The sequence below is a fragment of the Megalops cyprinoides genome, chromosome 8 (assembly GCF_013368585.1).
Source record: "Megalops cyprinoides isolate fMegCyp1 chromosome 8, fMegCyp1.pri, whole genome shotgun sequence".
Lineage (NCBI taxonomy): Eukaryota > Metazoa > Chordata > Actinopteri > Elopiformes > Megalopidae > Megalops > Megalops cyprinoides.
Window position 1 is genome coordinate 8,527,885 of NC_050590.1, and position 14,226 is coordinate 8,542,110.

Consider the following 14,226-nt stretch of genomic DNA (forward strand, 5'->3'; position numbering starts at 1 on the left):
GGCAGTCTGCCTTTTTTATTAAAGTTTATTAAAACTCAGTTATATATTGTTTACAAAACATCAGCAGCAGTATTAACTGTCTCTCCAGCTGCACTTTATTCTCTGTACATTGGTGTAAAATTGTTTTTTTTTTTTTTTACTTTTTTTAAACACGTGATGTTTCAAAATCAATGATTGTGTTTTCAATGTGAACTTGTGTCTGTACATTTCATTCACAGAATTGCAGATTGTAATGGCACTGGGTAACAGGAAGCAGTTGGTAATGTGTAAATGTGTATGTGTCATGACCCAAAGCTGGGGTGGTGTTGGGGAAAGTGAGCTGTGGAGGGGTAGATGGGAGCTACATGTCACTCTTATTGAGAGTAACTACATAAAAATCCATTTTTTCTGATCTGAACATTGTAGTGTAATACGATACCAGTCTGATTTGGTTTGCTGAATTGCCGATTGACCTTGATTGACTTTGCCTGATTGACCTTGCTTCAGACAGCAAAGCTAGATTGCTGGTGGAGTCAGAGAATGGTTTGTATTTGAGGGATATTGATTCAGCCTTTTTTCCCATACGGTAAAGTTGAATTCCTTTGTGTCAAAGCTGCATTGATCCCACTGCATCACTTCCTCTGAGCACCCATGCAAAGTTGTGTGTCTGTGTGGGGGTAATGGACAGATTCGTGTATGAGGAACTGAGAATGTCCTAATTACTGTGCCCTGTCGTACCAAAGTATGGAGTAACCTCTGGAGGAAATAAACAGTGTCTGCTGCCACAAGGACAGGGGTATAGTCATCCCCCAAAGAGACAGAACTTCTCTATCCAGGGGAATCATGTCAGGCGGTAAGCAGTGTACGCTGTCCCAGGACTGGGGGAGTTTGGAAAGCTACATGAGGGTCTGGTAGCATTCAGAAATCCTGCCACCTAATCAGACGCTGACTGTTCTGTTGAAAACCTTACCAGTTTGCTTGAGTTACATTTAATGAATGCACTGTTAAAGCTGCCTGTGTAGAATTTATCTGTGCTTTTTTTTTAATTGCCCTGCAGTGACTATTCCAAAAATAACGTTTCTATTCATGGGACCATAATTTTGCATATGTATACATGTACATATGTTGGATATGCATACATTGCCAAAGTGCTATTCTGATGATGTAACAATGAAGGCACTCCATCAAAGAGATGTTTGCATATTCATTAAAACCTTAAAAAGACATTGTTAATTTGTCTTCTTGAATTACTAATATGTTTGAACACACCTTGTTTGCATTGGGTTAATGCATTTCTGAAGCGTCTGTAACACACCAACATGGTGGTAGCAGCAACTGATAAGTTATAAGAATGTTTGGTTTTGTTTATTGGGAATTTTTATACAACATGCAACTGAAATAAATATTGCATAAAGAAACTTATGAAAGAAACCTTCCCTGTTTAGAGTTTTGTCTGGTTTGTCTTGTTTGTTCGAGTTTGATGGAAGTTTAATCATGTTTAATCCATCAAATTGACTTTACTTTATCAAACATATGACATGTTATTCAGCATCAAGAGAGACATGAACCCTTTATCACCACTTTATTTTAGAATTAAATCATTTTGCTACAGAGGTAGTAACCTTTTCCCTTTTTGTGTCCTCAATATACAATCTTGGTAAAAGGAGCCATTTAAAATGTACTTGATTTAGCCACTGCTTTCCCATTGATCTCCAGTTTACATGAACACAATTACACAAGTCTATGATCTAACAGACTAGAGTGAATGTTTGCTTCAGCAAGTCAAAACCTTCATGCTGTTTGTGAGTCATTCACACATGCTATAGTGTAAAGGTATGCACACAAATCAGGTAATTCTGAGTCATTCTGAGGCTTGCAATGAATTATGAAAGATATGATCCTCTTTCAAACCTACGATTGTGTACATGACTGCCCCTCCCCCAACCTCACAAAAAATCAACTCTATATATATTGATGTCTTAAGTTTGGACAAAATCGAGTTTTGCCTGTGACAATTATTTATCTGAAGCAATTTGGAGAACATTCTGGAGAACTTCTATTTCTGAAAAAAAAAAATCCAATTACATTTATAATTTTAAACTACAGGTTATATATTACTACTCCCTTTTTTAGTGTCGTCTATACCATGGAGTGATAGATTATCAGGAATGTCACTGATCTTTCGGGGAAAGAAGTAATAACTACACTCCTTGGTTCAGGTTTGGAGACTTTGGTCAGCAGTCTGTTTCGTCTGCCACCCTCCCATCAACGTCTGCTGGCCTTTCTTCTTCTGGCTGATCAGGTGAAGCTCCACATGCCCCCACGATATCTCTGACGCTGCTGCTGGCTCTGGGCTTTTCTGCGTTGTCTCCCAGCGCTTTTGCCTTCCGCGGGTTTGCATTCAAACTTTTGGACCTCAGAGGTGGGTACAACCTGTCATCCGCAACGAATAGGTGATCGGTGTCTATCCCCGTCGCCGGCTCTCTGCCCTCACCCCCTGCTCTCCCGTGAGCTTCTCCTTCAGTCCTCTGCTCTTTCCCTCCATCCGTTGGCCCCTGGTCTTCTCCCTTTCTACCCTCCTGCTCATTTTCACTTGGTTTTCCCTGGTCTTCTCCACCTTCTGTAGTCAGCTCCTTCCCTTCTCCCTGTTCTTCAGGCTTGGCTTCAATGGCTGCTTTATCAGAAGGCCTCACCACAGACACTTTGGGCGTGTGGCCGAACAAGGCGGGATGCACCTTATACTCAAAGTGTGGCTTCCATTGGCCTAACGTCGGAGATTTGACCACCTGCTCCTTGAGGGCACTGTAATCTGTGGCCCACCTTGCCTCGTCTTCCCTTTGGGCTGGTGTGTAGACAATGCTACTCCCATACTTGATGGCCGGTGGGGGAGAGGAGCTGATGGCCTTTGATGGATAGTACTCCAGGGCTTTTGACTTCTCAAGGGGGTATGAGATGGCAGCCTCCAGCTTAGCCTTCTCCACAGCTCCTCCCTTGGCAGCAAGCATGGTGTCGAGAGGGTCCTGGCTTTCTGGAGGGGGCGTGGGTTCTTGTGGTGTGGTGACCTCTGCGCTCTTGTCTTCCCCTCCACCTGGCACTTCATCTTCACACGGGGAGATCAGGATATCCACACAAGAGCTGGGGGCTCTCCTCTCTCCGGGGACAACCACGTCTAAGGTCTGCCCGTACTCCTTGGTGGTGGTAGTGGTGCTGCTGGAGGTTTGGCGCAGACTACCTTGACGCTCAGGGGCCAGCTGGCCCTTCTTGTCCTCACCATCCTTGTCGTCAGTCTGTCGGTCGTCCATTTCCAGGTGGTAGCGGTAGAGGCTGTACCCATCAGCGCTGTTGATGCTGCTGTTCCGCAGCAAGGTGCATTGGTCACCCGGCGTCGAGGCCCCTGAGCGAGTGCGGCACAGGTCGGACCTTTCCACCCCGGCTAGCTTCTCCAGCGCATTCATCATCCGCCCAGAGAACTCCTCCAGCTGGGCCAGGCGCAGGTCCACCGTCTGCAAAGATGCCTTCATGGAGTGCTCCCTCTCGTTCACCTCCTCCAAGCGCATCGACATGTTCTCCACTCTGCGGGAAGGGAGCACCAAAGTTTTTTTATAAGAAATATCAATTATTTTTGGTGGCCCCCCTAATGTAATGTAGTATCGCAATGTGTTTTGGTTTCTCTGTTCTAGTGACTGTGATGTATTGCAGTATAATTGGCTTCCCTTGTCTCGCCAGGTTGCACAAGTTAACTTGTGGTAGGGCTTGAATAGTGTTATGCTCACACTCACTGGTATGTCGAGTGTTGTTAGCCTGGTCTGACACTGTTGCTCATTCAACTTGAATGGATACACTACTGTTCTTTTGTACTGGAAGTTTCTCTGGATAAGAGTGTCTGTTAAATGAGTGTAATGTAATGACACGATGGTGTTAGCTTTTTCCTCAATGGTTATATTGTAACTAAAGACAAGAGAGTTGCCTGTTTTATTACAGTTTCAATAGTGAAAATAAATGTTCAGTAGAACTGTTGAACAGGCACTGTTCTGTTGTGGGTTTGCACCACACCTGGATCATGGTTCAAGAAAATGTGTCGGCCTTCTTCATATTTCCTCTCCTCTGACCACATGCACTTCTAATTATTTTTCAGTATCCCATGATTTTCCTGTATCTCATCAAGCTCACTCAAAAGCTGTGGGGAAAATTTGCATACTGGCCTCCTTATTGTCATTTTAAAGGTGAAAACTTGCTGTGGAAACCATCAAAAGCAGCAAAGGCGAACCTACATTACCTTTCTGATGTGACCCGAATGCGCTCATCGTTGGAGGATTGCTGCTCGTCTTCCTTTTCACGAAAATATTCCTCCAGGCACTGCTCCTCAAACTCATACAGGCTCTTCAGCTCCTCCGGATTTAGATTGAGCTCTGTTATAAAAAGAGGAGGTCATTTTCATGGAAATTCATTACACAGTGGGGTTCAGGGTGGTTTTGATTTTGTCCTCTTATAACTTTACACCTTAATTCACATGTGCTAAAACCTGGTGACCTCTTGATGATGTATAGAAAATTATTTTACGGTTCAAAATTAACGTACAGCAGTTAAGGGCCTTTACAAAATGTCAGAAAAAAACAAACATACAAACAAATGAACACAACATGTTTGTCTTTTGATAACATTTTGGCTAATTAAATTGTCTTTTGTGGTTCTTTGTAGAATCTGATACTAAGACTGACATGCTTATGCCATGAGGAAATTAATGTTGTGAGTTTCATAAATCATCCTCTTGGAACATTATCAATAGCTAATCCCTAGTTTTGGACCAGATTATACCTGACCCTTTGTGCCTAGTGTAGGTAGGTTTGTAGTTAGTGAGATTAATTCTTATCTCTAGGAACATGTGAGAGAGGATGAATTTGATCCCCCCTGCATAAAATTAATTGCTGAGTGGAATCGCTGAACTCACTCAGCCCACGATCCCGCTCGTCCAGGTCGCCATCCTGCTTCTTTTTGCAGCGCTGGTAGATGCGTTTGAACACGATGAACATGTGACTGAAAATGATGAAGGGAGGAGGGAGGACCGGCCGGTCGTGGAATGTCATGATCAGCTGATATCGCTGGAACTTCCACACTTGGTTGGAAATGGATTTGACCTCAAAGAAGGTGTTGCTGTGAGGAGACAGGCAAGAGACAACCATTTTTTTTTTTTGCACGCGTCATCTGTAAACTCAAAATTTGATTATCTACAATAACAACAGATAATCTCTCACTGTGATACCAGTTTTACTTGAGACTGAAAGTCTATTTCACAGTACAAAGCTGTCTGGGTTAAACATAATAAAGAAAATTTTTATGAAATGCCAATGGAGAAGATTTCATGAAGAAAACATATATAAATAGTCAACTAACAGGTTTAATTCAAAGCTATATCAACACTGTAATACTATGACATTCTAATAGAACAATATAAGAGGACTTGAATGTGATAATCAAAAGACTGAAGAAAAAAGAAAAGAAAATAATGAATTGGTTTCCTGGGCCTTTCACAAGCAAAATCTCCTTTCATTTCTATCTGATGATGTGTTTTTGAATTGTCACTTGGATCTTTCATAGTAGCAAAGCTAAACACAAGATGAGTGTGAAATGATGCCATCCGCAAGAGTTAGAACGAGAATGCAGCCTCGGACTTGGATCCCTGGTCTTTAGTAATTATATCACGCCATTGATATAGTATTAGTATTTCCAAGTAATGGCCAACAATATGGAATACTTACTTGAAGACAGCAATGAGCAAGTTCACCAGAAGGATGTTGGCGACCAATAAGTAGCAGGCCATAATGGCAGGTGTGAGCCAGGCTCCTGGAATGCAAGGTGGCAGCTTCTTGCCATCTTCATCATACATGTTTTCACCACAAGGAGCTGAAAACACAGTCAAAATATGATCAGTCCTCAGCAGTAATGCACAGAGTAATGAACACAAGCTGCCTTTTCAGCATACTATCTTTTCAATGAGTGTAATGTTTATGTTCATCAGAAATAATTCATTTACTTTGTACATGTAATTTTCAGCTTGTCCTGAGTCCTACCCAACAATGTTCACACTGTTCATATTCAGAAATTTGAAGGATTTTACACACTGTTCTGTGAGATATTATTGCTAAAAACCTAAACACATCAACAAAGGTGGATCTACAAACCTCGTTCTAAAACTGTGGTACTTACGATTGATCTCCATGGCGTAGACTACAGGCAGGTCCAGTAACGCAGGGATAATTAAGGAAAAAAAAAAAAAACAGAAAAACAGAATAAAAGCAGCCAGGCATCAAGAACAGAAAGCTCATTTTCTGTCAAGAGGAAGATTTTGTCTGTTTATATACTGGTTCAGTTTTGAAAGTTCACAAAAACTACTTTCTGTGCTGCTAACAGCTCCACAGTAGTGCTAATTACATGCTTATATTGAGTTCATATTCTTTTTAAACAAACCAATGGCAAATTATCAGCTCAAAATGGGCACAGATTTCTCATAATTTTTGTTTTTATTTGAAACAATCCCTTGTCCCTTGTCCTTTTCTTTCTGTATTTTATTTAAATAGGAAAAAATAGCAGTGAAAACACAGGTGCAGATTCAAGAACAGATTGAACACAAGAATTTCAAAGACTTTGGCCCCATTTCATTGGACACTGGTTTACAGTGGGCTGCGTAAGGATTGGCTGCATAGCAGAGGGCAGGAGTAGGTAATCCTGTGGTGCCAGAGACGTTTCTACATTTTGTTCCAATCAAACTCCCAATTACACAGTCAGATCAATTATTATGCCAAGTTCACGCAGGTGAACCCAATAGACAGCACTCAGCACCGGCACTGTCAGAAGAGTGTCCTCCACCAATTTGTTATAATAATTGATACAAATATGCAATGAAAGGAGTCAGATGGAATCAAAAATTAGAGACATCCTCAGCCTTCCAGAGCCAGGTTGGCCCAGCCCTGGTTTTAGGGTTCAGAAGACATTCACAAGGTGGTGGGGTGAAATAAGTTTAAATGATTGCTTGGTCCCTTCCTCCTGACAGAGGAGGTGCACTGGTTCATGTGAGATTACTAACAGGCGGATGATCGTCAGAATAGTGAGGAGGCTCGTAGAATAATCTCCTCGTGGTGAGGAAAGTTCGCTCACAACATTCTGTGAAAAGCATTTTTTTTGTCACACGAAGGAGTAGGAATGAGTGAGGAACACATCATTCAAACTTTCTCCGCAGAATGTTGGTAAAAACACATGAAAAGCGGAAAGGACAGTATGTGAGCTGAGTATATAGCTGAAATATTGCTGTTTTATACACAGATGAAAGCAAATTCATTTGAGATACTTGTCTGTGTACTTATAATCCCTCTGTGTGGCATCATATTTTGCAGCCTCATCAAATTTGGCTAATGCAGCAATATAACATAACTTGATGTGAACTAAAGCAATATTCTTGCAGTCTAATACTAAATATGGCAGGGGATTATAGCAAAATATTAACTGAGGGTACACAGCTTTCGTGTCTGCCAAAGAGAGCAAGCACTGCAACCAAAGGTAAACTCAGTCGTGCTGTTGTTAAATATGTCAGCTCACATACTGCATTTACTCCATTTGCCTTTGCACTTTTTGATAAATTTAATATTTTCATCTTGAGTGGGACATGAGGGGAAGGAAGGGGCTTGAATTCAGTGGCAACCTGCATTTAGGGTTTTTAAAATATTTGCACAATTGAAATTTATATTTTTGAACAATAAGTCTTATTAAAAGCATTACGTATTTTTTGCAGCTTATCTGACTAGGACCCATGTATTGTTTTTTTTCACATTTCATTTTTTAGAAGTGCTTATTATTTTTCACTCACCTGAAGCCTTTTATAAGGCTTATATATTGTTGGTGAGGCTAAATGTTATAAGTACAAATGACAAAAATAGTACAAATGGCAGAGAAGAAACATGCAATTATTACTGGGCAACTTTAAAAACTATTTTAAATGACACCATTCGCTGAAGAAAATGAGTATTACCTGGCCAAAAGGTAATTTGTGGTGTCAGTAATGTGCATGCTTCATGCATGTCATCTTCCATTCCAAGAAACAGAAAAGCCCTTTCTAGACACATTCTAAAGTTCAAGAGGGAACACACATATGTTTTCAGTTTTCACCTCACTGGTTGCTGCAACTTGAATTTGGGGTTTAGTTTTCCCCCTTTGATTATTTTTTACTGCATCTTGAAATGAGTGGTAACCCTGAATACCTATGATACCTTTTACTTTGTAACAAAAGCCAATATCCACACACACATGCAGTAGCCAGCAGAGGGAGTCAGGAGAACAGGGGATAGCATGCTAAATCTGGATGATGTGAGCAGTCAAGAAATGCTGATAGAAACTTGGAAAGGTGAGACCACCAGTAGGGTGAGGACAGAGGGGTGATTGGAAGAGGGTTTGTTCGTGTGGGGAACAGGGAGACTCAGAACTGATCATCCGCCCTTGAAACAGGAAACAGAATCTTACTATGAATTCTAGTCTTACGGTCTATGGAATCCGCAAACACTTCTCCATAGATCATCCAGTAGGGCATGTAGAAGATGTTTCGGGCGAGACGCCAGGTGGGCTCCTCATCTGGGTGTAGGATCGCCTGCCGAGCAACTCCAAAGCTCATCAGCACCACCAGCATGATCACCACGAAGTACAGCATGTCAATCATCTAAAAGACACCACACAGACCATGATTGTCTCATTTATTCTACAAAACCAACAGTGCTCGTGCTTGATGGCATTCAAAAAATTTCCCTGTTATAATTTGTTAATGACATTCAATGACTAAAGACAGGTCAAAGACAGCCATGAAGGTTATGTCAGTTTTTTAGTGGGTATGATACGCTATATGTTTAAAAAGTCTTAACCCTCACCATTTTCCCAATCATCATGACATAGGGGCCCAGGTACTTGTTGACTCCGAAAATGTCCAGCACACGGATGTACCAGAAGATGATGTCCACACAGTAGATGACCCGGCCGTAGCCCATGTATGGTTCGCTCTGTAACCGAAGTAGGAAGCCTAGCAGGAAGGTGGAGATGGCCACCAGATCTGTGATGTTCCAGTACTCCTGCAACCACACTTTGATCTTCTGCCTCAGTTTGCCTGGCTCTGACATCAGGATCTGAGGAAAGGGCAAAGCCATTACCCAGCATGCATGTGTAACAAATTTAAAAGAGGTCCACACCTTCACATGTAAGATCTGAACACTTGTCCCAGTTGCACAGCTACTGTCTAAACACAAACATGCCCCTAGCTCCACAGGTAACAGCACTAATTAATGAAGTCTCAGGGAGTGACATCACTGCTGAAACTGCTCTGCTACCTGCTACCCTACCAGTTTTGGACAGGACACAGACAAGATACTTCTTCAAGCTCTGCTACACACACAGCACATCCCAGTCACTATGCTTCTGCATTTTGTTTTGGAAAGAGGGATTCCTTTCAGCTGTCAAAGTGTTGAGTAGTTTCCTGATTTCTTTTGATTTGTTTCAAATGTAGGTGGTGGTCAGTGTTTGTCACCAAATTTATGGATGTTTATGTGTGAATTTTGCATTTATTAAAGTGCATTTACATTAGACCAGTTCCCTGAAAAAATGTTTGGTGGTTTTTCTGAAAATAATCATTTATTATGATTACAGTACAGTAATTTAAATTTTCTGGAAGAAGCCCATACATATGTGAAAGAGTGTAAGAATTCATAAAGTGAATAGCCATGACAGAATGGCAGAATTAAACATAATGTAAATATTTAAATTTAATACGCATACATTTAAGCATAATCCCAAGGACAGGATGTTAGAGATGAGTGTCTTTACCTCTCTGACTTTCTCCAGTCCCAGGGTGAGGATGTACGAGATGACTGTCCATTCCTGGAGAGAGGGCCAACGCTCCATCTTGACTAGGATGATGTAGTTGTACAGCATCAGGTACATAAGGTAGGAAATCTGCCAAGGAAAAGAATCACACATCTCAGAATGACACCACATTGTCTGTACATCATGAATAACTGCATAAAGGCTCTCAACTAGCTTCACGGGCCATTTCTTGGAGGGTCAGTTGTTTTTAAAACAGCTGTGGAACAATGCCAATAAAAAGCTTGCACATATTTCAGTATGGTATAAAAGTGTCCTTTTAGATTTTGTTCCCTGTGGAATAAACATGTACATTTGAAGCAATTTGAGCTGCTTCATGTGACCGGACAATCCACTTACGGTGTTGAACCAGAACTTGGTGAAAGGAGCATTATAGAACTCGTAAATCTTCAGCCCGATGGGAATTTTCCTTAGTTTCTTGCTTCCCTCTTCCTCATCACCTTTTTTGGACACAGTATCAGCATTGGCATCCTGAAAGCATGGTACATGCAGTGTTAAAATGTCTTCATATACTTTGTCGCCTGTTTTTTTTGTCTGCTCCGGAAGTGATGCTGTCATTAATGCAAGAAATTGAATAAAATCCCAGTGAGAAAGCAACTTCAAGAAAGCAGTATCATCATTTCCCGAAAAAAGATGAAACTCTGATGGCAAAAGATTAATATATATTAGGCAATTATATATAGCATGTTTTGATAAATGTAAATTTTAAAAGTCTCAACATTTTCAACACCCCTATGCCAATAATGATAAAATTACATTGCCTTTTTGTGGTGAAATGTCAAATGCTAAATTCAGCCTTGGCTGAAGGCCTGTAATGGTTTAAATTATGACTATTATTAATTCGGAAAGTTTCCTACAGTACTGTGCAGATGTTAAGAGCCGCATGAACAAGGGCATAGTGATGAGTATCAAAATGTCATAACAAGGAACAGAGGCAAAATAAGCACACAACCAATTAGACACTGTTCAAACATGAACTTAGTCATGAGAATAACCTTTACAAATCTTGTAGCACGTAAAGTGTCTAAAGAGCTAAAGAGCTATTGGCCACAGTGGGAGTTGAACTGACATTGCACGAGCATACACATAGTGCTTAACTCTAATCTACTGTGAAAACGTCATCAGATGTGTTAGGGGCTAGCCAGAGGTTAATTAGTGGTTCTGTGAGAATGTAATGCGTTGTCTGATAGAGCTTGTTGTGGTGAGAATGCTTCCGGCTGACAGCTGATGCCATACCTTGCTGGATTTGTTGTCATCATCTTTGTCCTTCTCATCACTGTCCCCAGAGGCTTGATAGGACATGTCATCACCGATACGAAAATCCAGGAGCAGAATCGAGGGTGGGAAAATGATGCCAACAATAACCTGTAGCGGGAGGACATGTGTTACAATGAGAGGGACAACCAGGAGACATCTTCGTTTACAGCAGGATGTGCTCAGAGCTGAGTTTGAAGTCTGTTCACCATGACTGGAAAAGCAGCACTCATGATCATAGCTTGCATATTGACTATTATGAATAATAATTCAGCAGTGGGGGAGGCTGTTCAGAAAGGTACACTGCATGAATTTTTCATAGATATTGTATATATTTTCATAGATATTTCTCATAGATATTGGGTGGTAGTGTAGCCCAGTGGTAAGGAGCTGTGCTTGTAACTGAAAGGTTGCTGGTTGAATTTCCTGCTGGGGCACTGCTGTTGAACCCTCAGCAAGGTAGTTAATCCACAAATGCCTCAGTATATATCTAGCTGTATAAATATAGCTGTATAAATGGATCACATGTGAAAAATTGTAACCTGTGTTAATTGCTCTGAATAAGAGTATCTGCTGCCAATAATGTAATGTAATGAACTGCACCATGGGCATGCATTTCCAGTGTATGTGGATTGGTCACAGTCAGGCTTGCTTTGCTCCTCTGCTCCTTCCTGTCATGTGACAGAGTCAGCTGATCCGGGTCTGAAGCCATACCTTGAGGCCAGGGCTCTTGCCCACCCTCAAGCATCCCATCCACATGTCTGTGAGCAGCATCTGGCTACAGGTGTGGGCGATGAAGTCGCGGTGCTTGGCTGCCACGGCCAGCTTCAGGCAGGTGGAGTTGCTCCAGTTCTTCAGCTCGTAGGTCAGCAGCTTCATGGCCACTTGCTCATCGTGCTTGTAGGACTGGTCCAGCAGCTCGTAGGCCAGCTGTCCAAACTCCCTGTGACGTGGGGCAGAACAACACCTGCCTGAAGAACACTTCTGTTTGAAATTATAATTCAAATCCGCAGCGGGGAACAAATATGAAAGGTTCCAGGGCTAAGTTCTATAAGGGGCTGGGGAGGATCCAAACCAAGCTAGTAATCTTTCCTCTGGCATTTCACTCAATACCTGGCAAAAAGCAACTTTTTGCCTTTATTTCATTTACAAGAAAGCACTTTTTGTCCAGCAAGGCACTCACTTGGAGTTGTTGTCCAGGTCCTGGGAGATGTCATCCACCATCTCACTCTGGGATGACTCGTGGGCCATGGCCTTGTACAGCTTGCAGGCCACCAGTGCTTTGGCCATGGCCTCCTCGCCCCTCTGCCACAGGAACAGCGCCATCTTCTGGCGCTTCATCAGAACCGCCCACACCATCAGCTCATGGAAGGGGTACTGAAAGCGGCTGACTTCAGGGTCGTCGACGTCGATGTCGATCTCCTCCTCCTTCTTTTTCTTCATTTTCTTTTTCCCTTTCGGACGTGGTTCATCGTCCTGGTAACATGTAGCAAGTGACACGTCAGTATATGGCTGAAAGAGCTGTACAGGATACCTGTGAGTCCAGTTAACAGTAAAGGCAATGGACTAGTGTGATCCTATTTTGGGTTTCTTGTTTGTAGTTGTCTAGAGGGTACAGAGAACCCAGAAATCTAGAACATTTTTTTTGCATTGTTTTATCATCAATTTCCCTACACAAAAATGTGCTTTTGATAGAACAAAAGTTATTTCTGAAGATTTGGTCAAGTATACACAGATACAGAAACTCAATAGTGCACACTGGAAAAAAATCACATTGCCTCTCACCTCCATTCCCAAAAGTTTCAGTGCTTTTGGCTGCAAAGAAACAGAAGAGAAGAAATCAGATATAAATTGTCTGAATCAAACATATTTTACAATATAATTCAAATAAAAGCCATACAGCTACACTCTTAAAGTGTTCAATATGAATACTATTATTACCCTTTTTAGTCCATACAGGTTGTTGTAGAGGGCACGAAAGCTCTTCCTTGTGTAGTTACAGCGATAAGCTCCTCCCATGAGGAACTCCAGGACCAAACCAATGTCAATCAGGGTGATTTGATAATCAGGAGGAAGGTTTCCCTGTAAAATCATAATTTAATCATTTCCCATGTTGATCTGTAAAAATATCACAACTAGTGGTTTGTCTATGTCTTAAATGTCTGCTAATAATTATCTTACTTGCTTCGTATCAAAGGATCACCAGCGCTTTGACTGTGTCTCTCAACTGTGTCATGACCTGATGACGAACAAATTCCGTGTAGTTTTGAGTGTTTAGTTGGGTGACCTACTCTTGATCAGGCCTGGGCTGTGTGTAAGTTTTATATTACATTTTTTTATAACATGGAGCATTGTCCTTCCTCGCTTGTACTACAAGCTGGTCCTTGTTTGTTATTTACAGTTATTTACAGTGTCAAATATATAGATGGGAACAATAATAAAATTGTATCAGATCATAATGAGAAAAAATATAGTATACATACATAAAATATATCATATATATTGCGTTGTGTCTCCCTCAGTATCCTGAGGCAATTGTACACTAATTCCCCTCAGAGTGAACATGTGAGAAGTTTACTAGTAAAAAGAAAAAATACCTTTTTAACATCTCTGACTACAAAGTGCAATGTGTTGGTTGGCCCCAACCTCTGTAAGAGACATAAAGAGCATACAGATTAGGAAAACTCTGACCCCAAGTGTCTTTGTGCTGAATGACACTAAAGCAGCCATGTACGTACCCAATCAGTGCATTCTAATATATCCAAAAAGTCATAGAGGTCTGTGCAGGGGTGCAAGGTGTAGATGTTCTGGATAATCAGGCATCATCAGTGCATGCAATACATCAATACATCAATGCATGCATCGGTGCAGAATTCTATTGCCATGTTTAAGCACAGAAGGGGGGGGGGGGGGGGGGGTCTGCCAATGATTGAAACACAGACAAATTCAAGTCCTTTGTTCCAAGACTCAAAGAGGAATGAAATAAGTGTTTTGTGACACCACTTTCACAGTGGATTTGTGCTCTTTAAAGCTCGACCACAGTGTCCACAGTGCCAGATTGAGATTATAACAGAACTGTGTACA

At 41.5% G+C, this 14,226-nt stretch overlaps 1 protein-coding gene across 1 annotated transcript in view; it reads right to left on the minus strand.

The window, feature by feature from the left end:
• Positions 1 to 2,213: 2,213 nt before the first annotated feature.
• LOC118782261 (transient receptor potential cation channel subfamily M member 1-like) overlaps positions 2,214 to 14,226 on the minus strand; it is a 38,051-nt gene continuing 26,038 nt past the window's right edge. Inside the window, exons 13-28 of the mRNA XM_036535569.1 lie at positions 13,740 to 13,790; positions 13,084 to 13,224; positions 12,928 to 12,957; positions 12,326 to 12,618; positions 11,857 to 12,085; positions 11,125 to 11,253; positions 10,228 to 10,359; positions 9,832 to 9,960; positions 8,886 to 9,137; positions 8,488 to 8,680; positions 6,184 to 6,204; positions 5,736 to 5,880; positions 4,928 to 5,130; positions 4,256 to 4,388; positions 2,673 to 3,552; positions 2,214 to 2,624 (exon numbers count right to left, since the gene is read on the minus strand). Coding sequence (XP_036391462.1) covers positions 2,214 to 2,624; positions 2,673 to 3,552; positions 4,256 to 4,388; positions 4,928 to 5,130; positions 5,736 to 5,880; positions 6,184 to 6,204; positions 8,488 to 8,680; positions 8,886 to 9,137; positions 9,832 to 9,960; positions 10,228 to 10,359; positions 11,125 to 11,253; positions 11,857 to 12,085; positions 12,326 to 12,618; positions 12,928 to 12,957; positions 13,084 to 13,224; positions 13,740 to 13,790 — 3,372 coding nt within the window. The remainder of the gene's footprint in view (positions 2,625 to 2,672; positions 3,553 to 4,255; positions 4,389 to 4,927; positions 5,131 to 5,735; positions 5,881 to 6,183; positions 6,205 to 8,487; positions 8,681 to 8,885; positions 9,138 to 9,831; positions 9,961 to 10,227; positions 10,360 to 11,124; positions 11,254 to 11,856; positions 12,086 to 12,325; positions 12,619 to 12,927; positions 12,958 to 13,083; positions 13,225 to 13,739; positions 13,791 to 14,226) is intronic.